Source organism: Eschrichtius robustus, chromosome 16 (assembly GCF_028021215.1).
Source record: "Eschrichtius robustus isolate mEscRob2 chromosome 16, mEscRob2.pri, whole genome shotgun sequence".
NCBI lineage: Eukaryota > Metazoa > Chordata > Mammalia > Artiodactyla > Eschrichtiidae > Eschrichtius > Eschrichtius robustus.
The window spans coordinates 76,069,165-76,090,287 of NC_090839.1; the positions used below are offsets into that span (position 1 = coordinate 76,069,165).

The following is a 21,123-nucleotide window of genomic DNA, read 5'->3' on the forward strand; positions in this document are numbered from 1 at the left end:
GGGTAAGAGGGAACACAGGGAAGGGGAAGAAACCTGCAAAGTTATTCAGAGGACAATCACACAGAAGTCTCTCCTGAGTGAGTTATCAATCTCTCTCTGTATCTCTTTCTACATCCTTTTCTTCCTTTTTTTGTTCCCTTTTTACTGTCAGGACTCCAGTTGCCTGCCAGCCAGCCTGCTCAGTTTTTTGCCTCTATTCTGCCTCTATCCACCTGAAACATGTCCACAGAGAAGATGAAATGTCCCTCAGGTTAGGTGTCTTGGACTTAATCAAGACTGTAAGATGGTGAATAGACCAGTGAGAATGTTAAGTGTCACAAGGTAATCATCACAGGCAAGAATGGACACATGCAGATCAAACACCCTCCTTCAACTCCAGACATGGCTCCAGCCCGGTAATCCACACAAGCACCTGCCATGCACATCTACTGCTGCTGTGTTAAGGAATCAACTGCCTGATCAACCCTTGGTCTATTGGGCCTGAGGGCCTGAAAAAATATATACAATTATTGTTATTATGTTGCATTATATTATATTGTAATATATATTGTATTATATGTTACTGACAATAAATACTTCTAACAATCCCCTGATGTAAGAGCTCACTGATGACTCCATACAGCACACAGGGGAAACAGAGGCAGTGGCTAGCAAACAGGCAGGATCTCAGAGGACAGGGCAAGGGCCTGGGTCAGAGGGGCCTGGATGTGAATTGCACGTGGTCAACACAGCTACACATGGGGGCAGGATCCTCATCGGTACACCAGGGTTGGCCAATAGCCCCCACCTTTGCAGGGTTGCTGTGAGGATTAGAGACAAGGTTCAGAATGATTCTCGCAAAGCACCTGACATATCAGGAGATCCAGCACAGGGAAGTTGTCACCATTCCCCAGCACCTGTGGGGTTTCTCTTCCCACCGGCTGCCTCAAGAAGCCCCACAGGGCTCAGCCTGAGCTTCACAGACTCGACCCTGGCGGAGCTCCAGAGGAGGAACCGGAGCTGGGCTGAGAGCCAGCCTCCACCTGCTAGGGCTCTCTGGGTGGCCCTGACCCCGAGCCCACCAGACTCTGTGAGGGCTGCAGCAGCTTCCAGGGAAGGGGACAGCAGAAAGAATCCAGGCTTTAGAGGTGCATGGGACCAGATCTGACTCCTGACTCTGCTTATTCTGAATCTCGGTTTCCTCATCTGAAAACCTGGAGAGATGATACCACCTCACTCATAGGACTGGGCATGAAAGAAGACAATGGCTCGCAACAGGCCTGGTCCACTCAAGGCTGGTCACAGGGATGCTAGAAACTGAGCTCCTGAAGAAGCCATTCACTCACACCACTACCAGCACACGGATGCTCACTGAGCCGGAAAACTGCACCCGGCAGACGCTTCCCCAAGAACACACAAGGCACAGGGAAGGCAAACAGAGTCAAGAGACCAAAATCTGACCTCTGATGTGAGCGTATTTAAACAAGAACCAAGATTTATTCACAAAAATGTGCAAGTGGAAAACTAAAAGCACAATTAAATATGCAATGATAGGAAAATGGATTAAATATGCAAAAATTGGAAATATGTAAATTGGTACTTCCACAGGATAGGATGTTATAAAACCATTAAAAACACTGCTTTCAAGAAGAAAGGCTAATTAATAATAATAAAAAAAAAGGTGGCGGGGGGCTTCCCTGGTGGCGCAGTGGATAAGAATCCACCTGCCAATGCAGGGGACACGGGTTTGAGCTCTGGTCCGGGAAGATCCCACATGCCGCGGAGCAACTAAGCCCGTGTGCCGCAACTACTGAGCCTGCGTGCTACAGCCCACGAGCCACAACTACTGAGCCCGTGTGCCACAACTACTGAAGCCCATGCACCTAGAGCCCGTGCTCTGCAACAAGAGAAGCCACTGCAATGAGAAGCCTGCGCAACACAATGAAGAGTAGCCCCCGCTCATCACAACTAGAGAAAGCCCGCACTCAGCAACCAAGACCCAACATAGCCAAAAATAAATAAACAAACAAACAAATAAATAAATAAATAAATTTTTTTTAAAAAAAAGAAGAAGAAGAAGAAAGGGGCAATGTGGTGAAGAGCAACGGATCTGGAGCCAGTCAGACCTAAATCACACTCCTGACGCCACCACTTTCCCTGTGATCCAGAGCAATGTACACCGGCCAGGCCTGGGGTGGGGGGTAGGGGGTACGGGATACCTTTATTGTGGAGAGATTGGCAGACACTCCCTGAAGCTGGTGATCACACTGAGCATCGCCAATAATGGGATAAACAGAAGCGATGCAGTGGAAGTACACGTCACCACCTGGGTGGTATTCCTGCCAAAAACTGCTGGAAACAACCAGACAGAATAAGATTATGGGACTTTCTACAAGAAAAGAGGTCTGGACGCTTTAAAAATGTCAATGTCATGACAAACAAAAACTAGGAATATTCTTCTTTATTAAGAAACTGAAGAGATGTGACAATCAAATGTAACTCATGATCCTTGAAGGTATCCTTTTTTAAAAAGCAAAAAAGGACAGTTTGATAAGAACTAGGGAAAATTTAAATGTGGTCTATATATTAAACAACATTATTGTAACAATGTTCCACAGCTTGGTTGGCTGTGTTAATGGTGTTCTGGTAATATAAGAGAATATCTTGTTCTCAAAGATAAAGGTTAAGTACTCAGGGATAAAGTGTTGATGTCACCAACTTCCTTTAAATGGCTCAGTTAAAAAGAAAAAGTGTGTGTGAGGTTGGGGAGAACACAAATGTGGCAAAATATTAACAACTGGTGAATCCTGGTGAAAGATATCAGTTTCTCATTTACTTAATCTTTTTTTTTAAATTTTTTTATTGAAATAGAGTTGATTTACAATGTTGTTTTAATTGGAATGGGGGTTTAATTCTGTTTTACTACCATGTATTTTCTTGGCTGCTTTGGGTCTTCATTGCTGCACGTGGGCTTCTTCTCTAGTTGCGGCAAGCGGGAGCTACTCTTTGTTACAATGTGTGAACTTCTCATTGTGGTGGCTTCTCTTGTTGCGGAGCACGGGCTCTAGGTGCACAGGCTTCAGTAGTTGCAGCACGCAAGCTCAGTAGTCGTGGTTCACGGGGTCTAGAGCACAGGCTCAGTAGTTGTGGCGCACGGGCTTAGTTGCTCTGCAGCATGTGGCATCTTCCTGGACCAGGGATCGAACCCGTGTCCCCTGCATTGGCAGGTGGATTCTTAACCACTGTGCCACCAAGGAAGTCCCTCGTTTACTTAATCTTTTAACTGTTCTGTAGGTTTGGAAATTTTTCAAAGTATAAAGTTGGGATAGGAAAAACTTTCCAGCCTTCATTTCACCACTTGTAGAATGAGGATAACAAGACATAGCTCAAAGGGCTATAGGGGAAAGCTAGATGAAATAACGTATATAAAGTTCCCAGCCCAGTGCCTGGGACAGAGTACACACTCAACAAATGTTAACTATGTTTTTCATTATGTTTACTGTGGGAATCATTATGCTATTCAGCAAATATTTCCTCACATGGTGGCAATCACACTTCCCACTTCCTCTGAAGTTAAGCCCTGGCCCTATAACCATTCACTCTGGCCAATGAAATGGGAGTGGAAATGACAAGCATCACTTCTAGGCAAGAGCTTTAAGAACCACTGCACAATTCGCCATGTTCCTTTCCCAATGTAAGCACAGACTACAACCGAGCCATCATCAGCCTGGGTCCCCGAGTGACTAGAATAAGAACAACCTCCCCAAACCCCTGACGCAAGCTGGAAACATAGTAAGAGCAAGAAAATAGATGTTCTACCTGCATTAAGCCCCTAAGCTGTGGGGGTTGTTTGGTACCACATAGCATAACCTAGCTTATGCTACCTGATATAAGTACATGCAAGATAAAGTGAGAAAAGACCATTAAGCTTTATAAAACATGATTCCACAATAGCTGTATGGAACCCCTAGGCAGGTTACTCGATCTTCACATACCTTAGTTTCCTCATGGATAAAATCAGGATAATTAACAGTACCTAACTCATAAAGCTGATACTAGAATTAGATGAATTACTGAATGTAAAACACTTAGAACGAGATTCAGACAAATACCAGACTTTGAAGGTTGATGTTGGCACAGCCAGATATTTGATGAGGATGTAAGATCGCCAAGGCAAGAGTCTGGCACACAGGATGCCCTCATTAAGCCAGCCATTCTTATGCAGCTATATAACTATAAAATATTCTTACAAATAGAAAAGGGAAGACAATGAGGAATTAAACCTTAGCTAGACCAGGAGTCAGGACAGGTCTGCAGGGGGAGCTATCATGCCCCACCATGTATTACTGTCAAGTACTCCAAATAGGAAGGTGTTGCCTACTTATCCCACAGGAAGAAGAAAACTATTCTCCCACCTGAAGACAGTCCAGCCAATCACAGACTGTAGCAGCCTAACCAGTGAGAAGACTTTATACTTTGGACTCCCAGGTTCCTCCAATGGACTCTGGTTATTACAGCCCCTAGCAACTCCCCCTTTTACCCTATAAAAGCAAGTTCCCCTTCCTAGTTCTTTGGATTTGCCTATGGTCTGCCATAGTCCTCATATCCTGAGAACTGCAATTCCTCTGGCTATTCCCGAATAAACTCACTTTTGCTGGTAAAATAATTGGCTATTACGGTATATTATTATTAAGGTTGATAACAGTAAGACGGTTAAAAAGGTTACTTTCTAAAATACTAAAAATGGTGAGATTTAAGAGTTTCTTTTTCCATCTGTATACCATTCTAGTATTTCTGTACAATTAGCATATGTTAATATTTCTAATTATGAAAGTAATGCTTTTTTTAAAGAATGTTGAGTACATATGACTAACATTTCACAAAGCATTTTTGTTGATATCAGCAATGTTCTATTATTTTCTTTCTGTGAAAATAGACCGTATTTTCGACATATTTAATATTTGTTATTTCAGGAAGAGTTTTCAGAGAAAGCTGATGCCTTCTACTTGAACTATTGAGTTCTCTTGATTCTTTTTTTTCCTCCTCCTTTAATATAAACAATCAAACTTGAAGATACCAAGCTCTTTCAAAGCCTCTTAAATATATTTGGAGAAAGGTTAGAAACGGTTTCAAAAGATAGTTTCATGTTTCCCAGTGTGTAGAAGTGAACTGCTTTGATTGCTTATACAAGTATCTGAAATGGATCAAGAATCACTGCAGGATGTTTACCCACGGAAGGCATCCTCAAATAATGCCTTTAAATGGATGTTTTCCTTATTTTGGACATTTTAAATAAGAGACAGGGGCAACCTGCATTCAGGAAATAGGTTCATCTGATGTGCTCACTGAATTCCACAGGCGAACAGGATTCTACCCCCGAGTACGACTCTGCTGCTTAGCAGCTGCGTGACTGTGGACAGATGAATTCACCCATGAGCCCCAGATGCAAATCCCATCTGCCACAAAGGAAGAATGATGCCTGCCCTACCCATCTCCCCAGGCTGCCCCTGCCTAGAGGCCACTTACTGTCATCCAGGGGCATCTTCCTCTGCGGGGTGACAGCATTGGGCTTCAGGTTGTGATAATCCCGGGAGAGCGCAGAGATGAGGCTGGCATGGTTGATGGAGCGCACAGGCCACTGCTGCTCATTCTCTGGGAGGTTTGGCCATGGAAGCAGCAGGATATTAGAGAGGGCTCGGCACACCAACACCTGAGCCTGGAAGAGACCCCAAGGCATCCATCAGAAGTTTACGAGCAACGTGGGCAGCAGAGGGGCTGTGCCTGACACAACCTTCAGTACCTACCGCACACAGTGAGCTCAGGCCTCAGGCTCCTTTCTTAAAACCTGGGCCTGGGACTTTGGTCCAACTCAGATAATCCAGGGAGAAAAGAGAAACTGAGGCAAAAACACCAAATCTGGGTCTAGCACATCTCAGGGCCAGCCTCCACAATCACTCTTAGTGCTGGCACTTCCCCTCTAATTCAGTACTTGAAGCATCACAGAGGGAGAAATCACAGACACTGAATCCAACCTGTCCCTCAGCTGCCGGCTTCTGACACCCTCCGAGAAGCTGCTCACAACAGTGCTGGTACGAGTCTCTTACAGTCAATGTGCCCTTGGCGTCAAGTCAGAAGCAATACATTCACATCCCAGGTGCTTTTAAGTAACTGCTTGGACTCCCCTATGACCCCACCCCTGTTTTGTTGTTTTTAAACTTCTAGCCTGAGCCTCCCGGAGGATTTTAGGGGAATATACTTGTCTGGAGTGTCTCAACCCTAAGAAAACGAACATTTAACAACAAAAGCAGACTGTTTTAAACCAGAAAGAATGCAAAGAGGACTCTCCCAACACCAGCCAAATTGCCAGCTCTCAAAGCAGCACAATCTCCACGCCTCTTGGGAGGAATATTTTATGTGTGAATCAGCACGCTGACTGTGTTAGGAAGGTCATGACAGAGAGCACTGAGGCTGCATCGGTGCCATGCATATAAGAAATCCATCTATGTTAGCACAGCCTGTAAGCTCTAAGTGCAAAAAGAAAGGCTAGACTCTTCTCCTCAGCTTCCCTAAGCCTGAGCCACACGGCTCTGGGGACCCCAGGGTAGCCCTGAGGCCTCACCTTATCAACCAGCCGCTGGGCAGAGGCATCGGTGATTCTGTTGAATACTTTCTGTACTGCGGGGATGCTGATCAGAAAGACGGGTCGCACAGTGGTGGCCAGTGAGACCAGTAAATGGCATGCAGATAGCAGCAATTTGTCTTGGACCTGGCGAGGGAAGAGGACATGATATGTCAGCTCACGACATCTCCTGTGAGACTGGTATTAGAAGAACTTGGTGAGGCAGCCACGAGCTAAATATGGCTCTTGGATGCCAAATTATACCACCTAGGCTCTGGCTCAAATAACTTTTCCCATAATGATGCCCAGCAACAAGGCATCCTCTTCCTTGCCACATCCATAGCTCCTGCCCTCAAGCCAGGACCACCCCCCCGTGCCCCCCCCAGTTCCTCCCATTCTCAGTCACCGGCATCTTTGAGCTCAGTCACTTCTCAGCTCAAGAATCTACAGTGGCTCCCGTCAGCTCTTAAATCACATGGCAAACTCCTTGGCATATCATTCAAACAGCTGGGGATTGTTCATCCCGCTCTTCTTGCTCCAATCAAGCCAAGATCTCCCCCCGCTGCTTTCTGCACTCCATCAATTGCACCAGGCTCGCCTACTTCCTTCACCTCAACATGCCAATCAAAACCTTGGCTCACGTACCATTCTATCCCTTTCAAATTAGCAAAAGAGAAGACTCTTTGAAAACAGGACCTAATGCTAGTAAGACTGTGGTGAAAACAACACACCAAAGAGTCAGTGGCACGTAGAATAATTTAGGGAAAAAAATTACATAATTTCCTAGAACCACAAAATATCCCTAACTTTTAACCCTATAATCCCACTTGTTCTAAGAAAATTACCTAAAAGGACAAAGCTACATTCATGAGTACACACATTTCAGAGTTATTCATTACAGAGTGACTTTTTATCAAGCGGAGGCAACGTAAAATACCAGCAATGGGTAGGTAAGTTTTGAAACAACCCCTCACAGGATATCATAACTCATTTACAATTACAAACATAACAAAAATTTACAGAAAACAATACCGCGTTCTGTTAATAGTGGTACAGGATGCCATGTATGATTAATACTACCGCCCCCCCACCCAAAAAAAAGAAAGAAAGAAAAAGTATATGCTTTAGAAATATAAATTGGTGGTCTTCTTGGAGGACGACTTAGAATCTATCTAATTTTACATGGATATAACCTTCGACCCAGCAATTACACTTCCAGGAGTCTACCCTACAAGGATGTACACACAAGGATCTAATTTCCATCAACAGAAAAATCATTATACGCCCCCACTACAGAATAGCGTTGGTCAATTTGAAAAACTGAACTTGCTCGACATGTGTAAAGGTCTCCGAGGCATAATGTTAAGCAAAAGAAGATATCTGAAGATATCTCTCCAACTATCTCCAAACTTTTACTTATGCAGTATGTGAAAACAGGAAAAAGTCTGAAGGATATACAACAAACTGTTGACAGTGCTTCCCTTAGAAAGGAGAATGTTTTGAAGGTAGGGATTAAAGAGTACCATAATTTTTTAGTCTGTATATTGGAACAGTATTTTACTTTTTGACAATGAGCATGTATTCATGTGGGACTTAAGAGAATTGAAAAAATAGTTATATTTGAATTTGTATGGACTACAACTAAAAAGGAACATGAAATACACATAGTTCTATCACAGCGGTTAAGAACTGGGTCCAATGCTTTGTGGTATTTTAATGTTATAAGAAACGGGTATATGAACAGAAGGACAGACGTGGAGTTAGGAGTTAGAGAAAAGGTGCAGCCTTTGCTGTTTCAAGACCTTGGTGCTGATCAGGGGTGTGACTGCATCCATGGTGGTGGAAATGAGCGTAACAAACTGCTGCGTATTCTGCCGATGAGCCTCGCTGCAGTACTGTGCTAGCCAGTGAGCGTAAGCCTGCAGAGCAGCCAGGGACTGAGCATGCCTGCGAAAGGAGAGAAGACGCGATTTTAAAGGTTATGCTCAAAATATATTATCACTAAACTTGTTTCCACAGGAGGGAAGAATTCCATCCATCACATTTACTATTCTAGGACACACGTGAAAGTGTGGAAACCATTTATTTGCTCACGTAGTACCTAAAAGTTAAAACCCATCGTCTAAATATTGCCACCATTGCCTGGAACACAGAAGGCAGTTAGTAAATGTCTATCAGATCTCATTCAATCTTTCTGTGACACACGTGAGCTCAGCCGAGAGAATGGTAAAGAATAAAAACAGAATCAAAGCACTTAAGTGATAATGTGTTGACTTGGGAACTAGTAAAAATTTTACATCCATAGCTACAAATCAGGATGTAGAAAACTACCAGGAATTATAGTTTTATAAATAAGCTTTGATATGAGTCTCTCAAGTTTAAGCTTCCATCATACCATACATGGTATCTGGCTAGAGGCTTGAAGTAGCAAAGACTATGTTTGGTTTCTGCCAATTTTGTACTGCACCATACACACAACAAAATATACATCATAAAAGCTCAAAATTCATCAAAGATAATAAATAATCAATCTTTTTAAAAGTGAGGCAGTTGTCTCAGAGCTTACAAAACACCAGACCTTCTAATAAACCTAAATGGGTTATTTCTCCCTTTTCTGAAAAAATTAGTAAGCAATCTTGGGGTGATACTTTGAGACTCTAAATAAATATACCATTCCCCAACGAACACCCACTGAGGAACCCTGCCTAAATCATTCTTACACTGGTGGTTGCAAACTAGTGGTTTTTCTACTTCTATCTTTCTTTTTCTGTTCATTAGCTGTACTCTTCTGTAAAAAACAGCTTTCCCTCCCTGATCTTTTTCTTTCTTTTAAATTATATGGATGGCTTATATTCAATATGTTATAACTCATTATTTCTTGATGATCACACTGTCAAGTCTGACCAGGAAAAACCCTTTCAAGCTAGTCCCTATATCCTTTTCATATGTTCCCAACCTTCCTTACTGACTCAACAAGATTCTCCAGGGTCAACCTGCCCCAGACTTGGAGCATTTCTCCAAGGAACTCTGGTTCCTTTTGATGGAGAATGTATTTTAGAAACCAAGAGCCCGAGTACTAGAGGTAGCATTGCTACTGGAGTGCCACTGCTTCTAGGAGCTTTCAGTGGATGTAGCTAGGTTATAGGCAGACACTATTTAAAATCAAACTCAGTATCAACAATCCCAGGGCAAACTGACCTCAAGTGCCTCTAGATACGATGCAAGAAGGACATGTCATCACCTATGCAGTATTCTTGCTAAAATGTTTAACCTCAATCGAATACAGAGAAAAACAACTAGACAAATCCAGATTAAGATTTTCTTAAAAAAAAAAAAAAAAATTAGGATCTGGATCTCCAGAAAGTCAGTCTCTCTCTCCACCCCACCCCTCCCAAACACGCAATTTGGGGAACTGGTCTAGGCTACAGGAGACACACATAATGTGTGACTCATTAGTTAGAACTCGGATCCAAAATATGTGTGTCTATAGATATATGCGTAAAAAGGACATTCTTGGGATAATTAGGGAAATTTGAATACGGAATATATATACATATACACTTAAAAATAGGAGATGACATTACTGTATCTGTGAAAGTTTTTGAGTGTTGATAATGGTATTTTGGTTACATAGGAGAATGTTCCTAGGAGATACATGCTGAAGGATATACATGTGAAGTGATGTGTTGTCTGCAATTTATTTTCAAACAGTTCACACACAAAAAATGTATGTGTGTGCACTTGTGTATACAGAGAGAAGCACAAGAAAAAAAAAACATGATGGCGCAGTGGTTAAGAATCCGCCTGTCAATGTAGGGGACACGGGTTCGAGCCCTGGTCCGGGAATATCCCACGTGCCGCAGAGCAACTAAGCCCGTGTGCCACAGCTACTGAGCCTGTGCTCTAGAGCCCGCGAGCCACAACTACTGAGCCGATGCACCTAGAGATTGTGCTCTGCAACAAGAGAAGCCACCGCAATGAGAAGCCTGGCAGTGCAACGAAGAGTAGCTCGCCACAACTAGAGAAAGCCTGCATGCAGCAATGAAGACCCAATGCAGCCAAAAATAAATAAATAAAAATAAATTTATTTAAAAAAACAAAACAAAAAACAGCAAATGTGGCAAAATATTTATCATTGATGAATCTAGCTTGAGAGTATAGTATATGGGTGTTCATTCTATTTTCCCCTTGTCTATAGATTTGAACTTTTTCAAAATAAGTTAGGTAAGAGAAGGTACTAAGTACCTTAAAGTAAGAAAATATAAATATTATTTGTATTTAAATATAAATAAGACTCTCTTTCTATTATTTGTCTAATTTGAAGCTCAAGAATGCTCTAGAACAGGGGTCAGAGACTTTTTCTGCAAAAACCAGAGTATAAATATTTCAGGTTTTATAGGCTATCCACTCTTGTTCAGAACTATTCAACTCTGCCACTGTAGTGCAAAGCAGCTCACAGATAATACGTAAATGAATGGGCATGGCTGTGTTCCAATAAAACTATTTACATAAGCTGGCAGTGGGCTGGATTTGGCACAGGCCATAGCTTGCCAACTCCTGCTCTAGTCTAGAGCAAGCCTTCTGGGCAGTGTAATCTCTGGGATATGGCCCCATCTCCAGTCCCCATTCCTCTATCGCTTCCATATGTCACTTTCCTAATGGCTTTTCACTGTCTGTAAAGTTTCTCAAAGTGTGGTCCCTGGATGCCCCGCTTTCAAAATCACTTGAGGTTCTTGTTTAATATGCAAATACCCGAGGCTTATGCCATCCTGCTACAATCAGAATCTCTGAGGGAATATGTTTCCCAAGCAATTCTCCTGTACCCTGCAGTTTCAGTCACTGGTCTACAGGGTAAGAGTCATGGCATTCAAGGTGAAACACTTAGCCCTAACATGCCTATCCAGCCCCGCCTCCCACCACACCAACTGCTCACCACGTCCCTAACTGTGTGACTCTGGAACACTTCTGTGGCTTAGCTTGTGCTGTTCTTTCCTCCTGAAATGCCTACTCCATATACCTTCTGCTGCCAGCTCTCATCTGCCTGATGAATTCCATTCACTCCAACCACCCCGGCCCCGAGATATCATCAAACAATCTTTCTCTTTCTCGGTTTCGAGGTGGGAGATTTTCATCTTTTCATGGCAGCCACTACAGTCCCTTTTTATCTGTAAAATCATTTGGGGCTAGACAACAAAGTCTTTCTGAGAATACACGAACATCTAACTATACTTACACATCAATGAGATCAGGCTTCAATACTGATGGCACGGCAGTCTCAATGTTGTACAATTTTATCTGAGATCCATACAAAGTGACTTTGACCAGCCTGTTGGCAAAGAAGAATACAAGAAAAAACATTCAGCTTATGGACTAAAATAGACAAAATGGACTAGGTACCAAGGTCTCGCGGACAGACTTCTTTTCAATCAAAAAGAATCCAGACCAGGTCTTCAATTTTATCCCAAAGACATAATCTGAGATGTGCATAAAGATTTATATACTAAGATACCAACTAAAGCGTTACTTACATTGAAAACAATATAAATATCCAACACAGAGAACATAATGTAATATATACAATAAAAATGATTAGGATGGAAATTTTTATGCTATGTGTATTTTACCACAATAAAAAAAATTAGAAAAAAAGTGAATGTTTCAGGCGGATAAGTATACGACAAAGAAAATACAGCAAAATGTTCACTGTAGAATCTATGGGTATTTCCTACACAATTTTTTAACTTTCTGAAGAGTTGAAATGGGGTTGGGGGCTGGGAGGCCACAAAAGTTTCTAAAATAGATTAAGGTATTTTTAACTTCAAGCACAATTCTTTGAGAAGCAAGTTACTGAGCCCACTGGTTGCCCAAGGGCTCACTATATATCAGTACAAACGAACGTTAAATACAGTAACTAATAGCCAGCTCTAGTGGGAAATGGGAAATGCGTCTTTCATTAGAGACAGACATTCCTTTCTGAGTAAACATAAACAAACAAACCAAAAGAACTAGAGACCTGGCTAGGTTCTCTCTGTGCTTACTCTGTAAGGAAACCTGGGAGCAGGTCTGAGGGGGACGCCAGGGAAGACGGTGCATGTCTCTCTCCCCCAATCCAACAGTGAGGAGAGTCTCAAACTTCACTGAGCATAAGAATCAACTGGGGAACTAATTACAAATGCAGCTCGCTGGTGCTGCCCCACAGACTGACTCTAGCATTGAGGGGGGTCTGGAAATGTGCATCTTTGAAAAGCAGCCAGGGGACTCTGATGCATGTGGACCATACTCTGAAAAGTGCTCCTCTCTGATGGCGGGGAGAAAGCAGGACTTTGTTAAAAAACCACAAGTTATTCAGGGTTGGGGAGCAGTCAGAAAGACGTATTTCCAGCCAGTCAAGGAAATAAGGGTAAAAGAGCCAAGGGTTCTCAATCTGAAGTCCTAGGAAGCGGGGTGTGGCGGTGGCAATACTAGGCATCAAATCAGTCACCATCAATAAGTAAGACGCCAATGCGCAGCCAGTATTTAATTCTTTAAGCTGCCCCACATTTTTCACATTCATACAATAAGTGTACAGGTCAGTGGTATTAAATATATTCACAACGTGCTACCACCCCCACCATCCATCTCCATCACGCTTTCATCTTGTAAAATTGCACCTCAGTACCCATTAAATAATAACTCTCCATACCCCTCCCACCCCAGCAACCAGCCTTCTATTTTCTGTCGCTATGATTTTGACTACTCTAAGTACCTCATATAAGTGAAATCATACCGCATGCGACTTTACATTCTGTTTCTTCATTCAACAGCATTCTTTAACATTGTTCTACACTAAAAATGAACATCTTTTAATATTTCTATGTTTAGCAATCTTAATATTAGGTTTGTTTCATGTAACCTATAAGTGAAAACACTGCTAATCACAGTGGCTATTAAGATCACATAGCCATAACAAGGAGGCTTCTCTCACACTTTATTCTAAATGAAGACAAAACAGCAAAGTATCTTTACGGACTGAGCCTGAAAACCTAAGCAGTGCACAAAGATGTATATATAAGGACCTATAAAAAATAGCAATCCGGGATCTCTGAACAGTCATCTCACTATGAAGTTGAAATGACTGATGGATATAATATATTGCTTAAGTTTAAATTAAATATAGATTTTAGACAGAAGGACATGTTCTATTCCTACTAACCATCAGCGGAAACAGGCCTAGTGCAGGAAAAAGAGGAAAAAGAACTTGAAGTAGAAGCTCTGTGGTTTGGAAAGAGCACAGTATTCGGACTCAGGAAACTGGTTAAAGTACCTGTGCTCCCACTCATGAACTATGTGACCTGAGGTAAGGCACTCACCCTCTCTGGGTCAGAATTTACTCAGTTAAATGAAAATACCTGTCCCTCAAAGTACAGAATGAAAGAAAATGTACAAAATTACTTTCGAAAATTTCCTACTACTGTATGCTGCTTTTATTATTAATATTAATCTGGCTTTTCAAGATTTATTTAAAATTCTTAGTTATCACTGCTTTTAAGCTAAGAGTAACAGTTAAAAAAAAATCTGGCATGCAAGTAATTAGGCTTGAGCCCCAGCTACCCCTCATGTGTTACCAACGATACAGCTACTGGGTAAATGAAAGCACCAGGTGTCTCTCAACTTTCGGCTGGACCCACACCCACCCAGTTTTGATCGAATCAACTCACTGGTTACCTTGAAATGATCTGAAAACCTCCTGTCACTTTTATTTTAAGCATATGACTTTTTAAATGTATGAGTTCATGCGAAGGGAGGGGGCAGACTAGGTAGTAGGAAATGGTCTTCAACAAATGCAGCCGTAAACCCTGTGGGGGACCCTCGAGGAAGAAGTAGTAAAAGGAGCTTGGTGGTGGGAAGGCTGGGATCCACCCCCCTCAGGTCAGGCTTGGAAGCTGCCCAGTTTCAAATCCTCAGGACCCTAAGAGGACTGGAAAAACCAGTCCCATTCTAAAAGGACCAGAAAAGGTCCCACCTCCGGCATCTGGCTGCCTACTCGGATAGTGCCTACTGCCTACTTGTTTGTCCTTTTATTAATACGGCTTTCTTCATGTCTCTTTATGACCTCACCTGGTTTCTTCTGAGGTTATTCCTGTCTTTAAATATGAGATCGTCTATGAAATAACAGCTTATATTTACTGTTTGCTACACACTAGGCCCTGTGCTCAGTGCCTTACCTCATGTGATTCTCACAATAAACCTACAGGATACTACGTCCACTCCATTTTACAGATGAGGGACCTGAAGTTCAGAGAGGGTCAGTGACTGCTCCACACTCCCCTGTATGTGGCAGAGCCTCAATTCACCTGGCGCCAGAGCACAGCTGCCTGGCAACAGCTGTTCCTCACACAAGCAGGTAAGCTGAGCTCCATGCTGTAACTGCCCACCCACCTCTCCACCACCGTGAGGGCGTCGCTGAAGCGCACGGCGAACACGTCCCCGATGAAGTACTCGGCTAGGCGGCCCACAGCCTGCAGGAGGGAGCTCAGGTCTCGCAGGGAACAGTGCAGCCGCCGGCAGTCGTTCTCTGCTGTGATGTTCAACCTGTGTCCTGGAACATAAAACTTCAGATGGTTTTTCAACAGGAAGAACATGCTTTAATTACCACTACAGATAACTGCTCATCCAGGCAAGCTACATTCAGCAAAGCCAATTTTTGAAACATAGCAGCCCACAGGCTGCTTCCCAGTACCAAGCAGGGAAACTGGGCAGGCTCCACCTACAGCCAGACCCACATGCACCCAAGGCCAGAGGGAGAAACAGAGACAACAGACAGCCCGGGCCGTGCTCACATGGACCGATCTGATCCATGACTGGATTCCTCTTGACCCTGTGAGGAATGACACCGCCAATTTTACATACAAGGAAACACGCTCAGGGGGGCCCAGTAACTTGCCTAACATGGGTCGTATTTCCAGGGCAGAGCTAGACTCCTAAGCTAAGCCTATGCGACTCTGCGGGCTTTCTGCAAATGGTCCTGGTGCAGAATGGAGTCTCCATGGGCTGACAGGGTTCAAAGAACAGGGTGCACTCAGCACTCCACCCCAGGTTCACAGGTAGCACCGTATGGACCAAAGGCACAGGACTTGGGATTCAGAAGACACAGGTTCCCTGCCACGTGCAAGCTCTGTGCCTCAGAGAGCCCTCTAAGTCTCAGTTTCTTCATCTTTAAAATGGAAACAAGCACTACTATCTAATTCACTATAGTAAGGGCTGAATTAGAATGTGTAAAAACCCTATAAACTATAAAACATTATTCAGTGTTTGTAATTAATAATGAATAACAAAGAGCTAGTGATTTTCTAAGGCCTGAAACTTTCCCTCAACATTTCTTCAAGCTGAGCAAGGAGGAAACAAAGATGAAGGGCAACAACATCCTCAATTCAGCCACCTCCTTGCCCTTTGGACCCCTCTCCCCACACAGGTCTACAAAATATATTAATTATTGCCAAGCCAGAGAAAGCGCTCTCCATCTGACCAAGTCCTCCTCCTGCATCCAGGAGGAGGGAGGGAGGGGCAGTAACAGTAAGATCACTGCCATAGGGCACCTGCAATCCATCCACTCCCTAAATACTTTTCAAACCTTCTCCTGCCACTGCCACTTCAGGATTTTACTCTGCTGGAGGCAGGAACCTCCCCCCATGGCGCTCCACGGCACCTTCCTAGAACCCAGATCTAAGCACAAAGCTCCCAGCAGGCAAGGTGCCAAACCCTTCTGGGGCTCCCTCTGGCCAAAAGGGAAAATCCCAACCTCCCCAGCCTCAGCTGAGGTCTCTGTGACTTCACCTCCTCCTCCGATCCCACTCTATCACCTGGACCCACTGATGACTCCCTGGTGCCTCGTCTCTGCACCTCTGCACAAGCTGCGGTCTCTGCCTGGAGTCCCCACGTCACTCTCTGGCCACGCACACCTCACGGCCCTCATATAGCCTGCAGGCTCACCTAAGTATCGCCTCTCCTGGAAAGCCTTCCCTCCCCACTCCCCCAACAGAGGGAACTCATTTCCCCTCCTACATCCCCCCAGGGCACTCCGTGCACATAAGGAGGTAAACTACTGATTTATAAGTCTGTCTCCTCACTGACTGTGAACTCCTTCGTGGTGAGGGGCTCTGCCCAGCAGCCAGCACGGCACCTGGTACAGAATGAGTGACCACAGATGTACAACTGAATTCGATACACAGAACAGAGAGCTAACTAGAGCAGGAGAGAGAGTCCTGGGGGCCTGAATTTTCTCATACTGCCCTTGGGAGCATTCACTTTACTATGTAAACGTGAATATGGATAAGCGACACCGGTGGAGAAGAAAAAGGAAGGATGACACCTAAAAGACTGGGGGTGAAGCAGCAAGTTCGATGCCTCAGCTCCTACACTGACTTCCAAGTGCTGAGGCTGGAAGAGAGCCTGTGACAGCCCCGAAGGAAGGACAGGAGCCTGGAAAAGGGGACACTGTGATCAGGGCTTGTTACAGTGGGTCACACCCCAAGGAGCAGAAGAACAAAAGGAAGGGGCAACTCAAGCAGAGAGCCAGTGACAAAGCCGGCCCTGACCTGCCCGATCACCTGTCCGCTTGCAACACTCCCCGTGGAGAGCACAGCCTCGGTGCAGAAACACCCAGTGGGCTTCTCAGCCTCAGGCAGCCCTGCCAAGGCCGTGGGTGGGCGTCGAAGGAGGGTGGGCCAGCTCGCCTAGTCAGAGCAGGAGGGTGAGCGTCCCACACCGCCAGCCAGAGGAGCCCACAGAACACACAGAACCAAGAAGTGGTTCTGGTCGTGCTTGGTCACATGAGAGCGAAAAATGCCTCTCTCCTCTCCTCTCCCAGTTAACAAAAGTGCCACAGTTACACGCCTTCTGAATGTCAAGGATGTTCACAGGGTTACTGCTATGGAACCGAAGCCCAGAGTAAATGAAAACCTGTTGTTCCACCTGTATGCACACCAACCAAGCCTTAGGGCTCTGTGGGAAATAAACCCTTAAGAAAAACATACCCTGGAACTGGATGTGGTGGTGGTACAGGCTTCAAAAGAGATGAGGCCAGCTCTTCTTTCAGAGAGCAACGTGGACAGGTTTCGAACCCGCATCAGTAGCCCCTCACTCTCCCTGCACGCACCCATCCTCATCTTCCACCCCATCTCCCACGGAGCTCTACCCTGACGAGTTGGTTTCAACTTATTCACTGTACTAAATACCAAGAACTAGGTACCCTTAGGTACAATCTAAGAACTAGGTTCTTAAATATTTTAAGCATGAAGGAAAACATTCTGTGTTTCTCTTTTAAAAACCAAACCAAAACACCACCCTAAATCATGTTTCCCTAGCAGATGGTCATAAGACAGCTTAAAAGTCATGGGGACCATTATTATTCAACATAGTTTTGGAGGTTTTAGCCACAGCAATCAGAGAAGAAAAAGAAATAAAAGGAATCCAAATCAGAAAAGAAGTAAAGCTGTCCCTGTTTGCAGATGACATGATACTATACATAGAGAATACTAAAGATGCTACCAGAAAACTCCTAGAGCTAATCAATGAATTTGGTAAAGTAGCAGGATACAAAATTAATGCACAGAAATCTCTTGCATTCTTATACACTAATGATGAAAAATCTGAAAGTGAAATTAAGAAAACACTCCCGTTTACCACTGCAACAAAAAGAATAAAATATCTAGGAATAAATCTACCTAAGGAGACAAAAGACCTGTATGCAGAAAATTATAAGACACTGATGAAAGAAATTAAAGATGATACAAATAGATGGAGAGATATACCATGTTCTTGGATTGGAAGAATTAACATTGTGAAAATGACTCTACTACCCAAAGCAATCTACAGATTCAGTGCAATCCCTATCAAACTACCACTGGCATTTTTCACAGAACTAGAAGAAAAAATTTCACAATTTGTATGGAAACACAAAAGACCCCGAATAGCCAAAGCAATCCTGAGAACGAAAAATGGAGCTGGAGGAATCAGGCTCCCTGACTTCAGACTATACTACAAAGCTATAGTAATCAAGACAGTATGGTACTGGCACAAAAACAGAAACATAGATCAATGGAACAGGATAGAAAGCCCAGAGATAAACCCACGCACATATGGTCACCTTATCTTTGATAAAGGAGGCAAGCATATACAGTGGAGAAAAGACAGCCTCTTCAATAAGTGGTGCTGGGAAAACTGGACAGGTACATGTAAAAGTATGAAATTAGAAGACTCCCTGACACCATACACAAAAATAAACTCAAAATGGATTAAAGACCTAAATGTAAGGCCAGACACTATCAAACTCTTAGAGGAAAACATAGGCAGAACACTCTATGACATAAATCACAGCAAGGCCCTTTTTGACCCACCTCCTAGAGAAATGGAAATAAAAGCAAAAATAAACAAATGGGACCTAATGAAACTTAAAAGCTTCTGCACAGCAAAGGAAACCATAAACAAGACCAAAAGACAACCCTCAGAATGGGAGAAAATATTTGCAAATGAAGCAACTGACAAAGGATTAATCTCCAAGATTTACAAGCAGCTCATGCAGCTCAATAACAAAAAAACAAACAACCCAATCCAAAAATGGGCAGAAGACCTAAACAGACATTTCTCCAAAGAAGACATACAGATTGCCAACAAACACATGAAAGAATGCTTAACATCATTAATCATTAGAGAAATTCAAATCAAAACTACAATGAGATATCATCTCACACTGGTCAGAATGGCCATCATCAAAAAATCTAGAAACAATAAATGCTGGAGAGGGTGTGGAGAAAAGGGAATACTCTTGCACTGTTAGTGGGAATGTATATTGATACAGCCACTATGGAGAACAGTATGGAGGTTCCTTAAAAAACTAAAAATAGAACTACCATACGACCCAGCAATCCCACTACTGGGCATATACCCTGAGAAAACCATAATTCAAAAAGAGTCATGTACCAAAATGTTTATTGCAGCTCTATTTACAATAGCCAGGACATGGAAGCAACCTAAGTGTCCATCATTGGATGAATGGATAAAGAAGATGTGGCACATATATACAATGGAATATTACTCAGCCATAAAAAGAAACAAAATGGAGGTATCTGTAGTGAGGTGGATGGAGTTAGTCTGTCATACAGAGTGAAGTAAGTCAGAAAGAGAAAAACAAATACAGTGCTAACACATATATATGGAATCTAAGGAAAAAAAAAAAAAGGTCATGAAGAACCTCGTGGCAAGACGGGAATAAAGACACAGACCTACTAGAGAATGGACTTGAGGATATGGGGAGGGGGAAGGGTAAGCTGTGACAAAGTGAGAGAGTGGCATGGACATATATACACTACAAAACGTAAAATAGATAGCTAGTGGGAAGCAACCGCATAGCACAGGGAGATCAGCTCTGTGCTTTGTGACCACCTAGAGGGGTGGGATAGGGAGGGTGGGAGGGAGGGAGATTCAAGAGGGAAGAGATATGGAAACATATGTATATGTATAACTGATTCACTTTGTTATAAAGCAGAAACTAACACACCATTGTAAAGCAATTATACTCCAATAAAGATGTAAAAAAAAAAAAAAAAAGTCATAGTGACCAGGCCTGCCCCTCTTCCCCTTTGGCCCCTGCATCCACGCACACATCTGAAGCATGGCCTTCCCCCAGCCTTGCCCCTCCAGCCTCTTCTTGGACACCTCAACTGAATACTAGAGAGCCCAATGCCTCTTGAGGGAGTCTTCCATCTTTGGACAGCTTCGTCAAAAACACAGGGGCCTCCCTATAATTGCTCCTTATTACCCCTGGTCCCGGCCTTTGAGGGGAGAAAAACAAGCCTAAGCCTGCTGACACATGACAGTCTTGGGGAGATATGCAGAGAGGGGTCACACTCTTGCCAGTCTCCTCTTGGCTGAAATACACCCCAGGGCCCCTTCCATTTTCTGTGTCACCCTCCCTCGAGAATCCTTGCCATCCTGACCACTCCCTTCTAAACCGACCCTAATTTGTCTGACAAAAAGCAGTACCTAGAATGAAAAACAGCTCGCAACTGCTATGTGTGTCTTAAACTATTAGTTTGAACCATATGAAATTGCTGATATTTGACTGTTTCTGACCTAAGAAAACTGCAATTCCATATAATTCAACTTAATACATATGTGCCATCCAAGGTTCATATTAATCAAAATGGCAGTTGGCTCTTCCCTGCTCCGTCTGCAAGGCAGACAGACATACAGGCAGTAAGTACCCTAAATCAGTCTCCAGCCCCGCCCCCCAGCCTGGAAACCACATACTACCACCACCACCAAAAAATCATGCAAGGTACCACACCTCAACCTGAGGGGGCAGGCTAGAGTTCCCACTGTGAAAAGCTGTTCAGATCAACCCACATTTTCTCCTATTTGGCTAAGGCTTAGTTCCCTCCCTCCTCCAGTCAACAGCACAGAACATCCGCAAAGTGGAGCCTGCAGGGGAGAACACTGCTACGTACAGGTTTCAGAGACAGAAAATATCATGGCCACACTGAAGTCCT

At 43.6% G+C, this 21,123-nt stretch overlaps 1 protein-coding gene across 2 annotated transcripts in view; it reads right to left on the reverse strand.

Annotated features, from left to right (window-relative positions):
- Positions 1 to 21,123, reverse strand: part of XPO6 (exportin 6) — a 119,106-nt gene that overhangs the window by 9,321 nt on the left and 88,662 nt on the right. For both annotated transcript variants that reach the window (XM_068565512.1, XM_068565511.1), the window contains exons 13-17: positions 15,017 to 15,176; positions 11,832 to 11,924; positions 8,401 to 8,545; positions 6,599 to 6,745; positions 5,506 to 5,695 (exon numbers count right to left, since the gene is read on the reverse strand). In XM_068565512.1, coding sequence (XP_068421613.1) covers positions 5,506 to 5,695; positions 6,599 to 6,745; positions 8,401 to 8,545; positions 11,832 to 11,924; positions 15,017 to 15,176 — 735 coding nt within the window. The remainder of the gene's footprint in view (positions 1 to 5,505; positions 5,696 to 6,598; positions 6,746 to 8,400; positions 8,546 to 11,831; positions 11,925 to 15,016; positions 15,177 to 21,123) is intronic.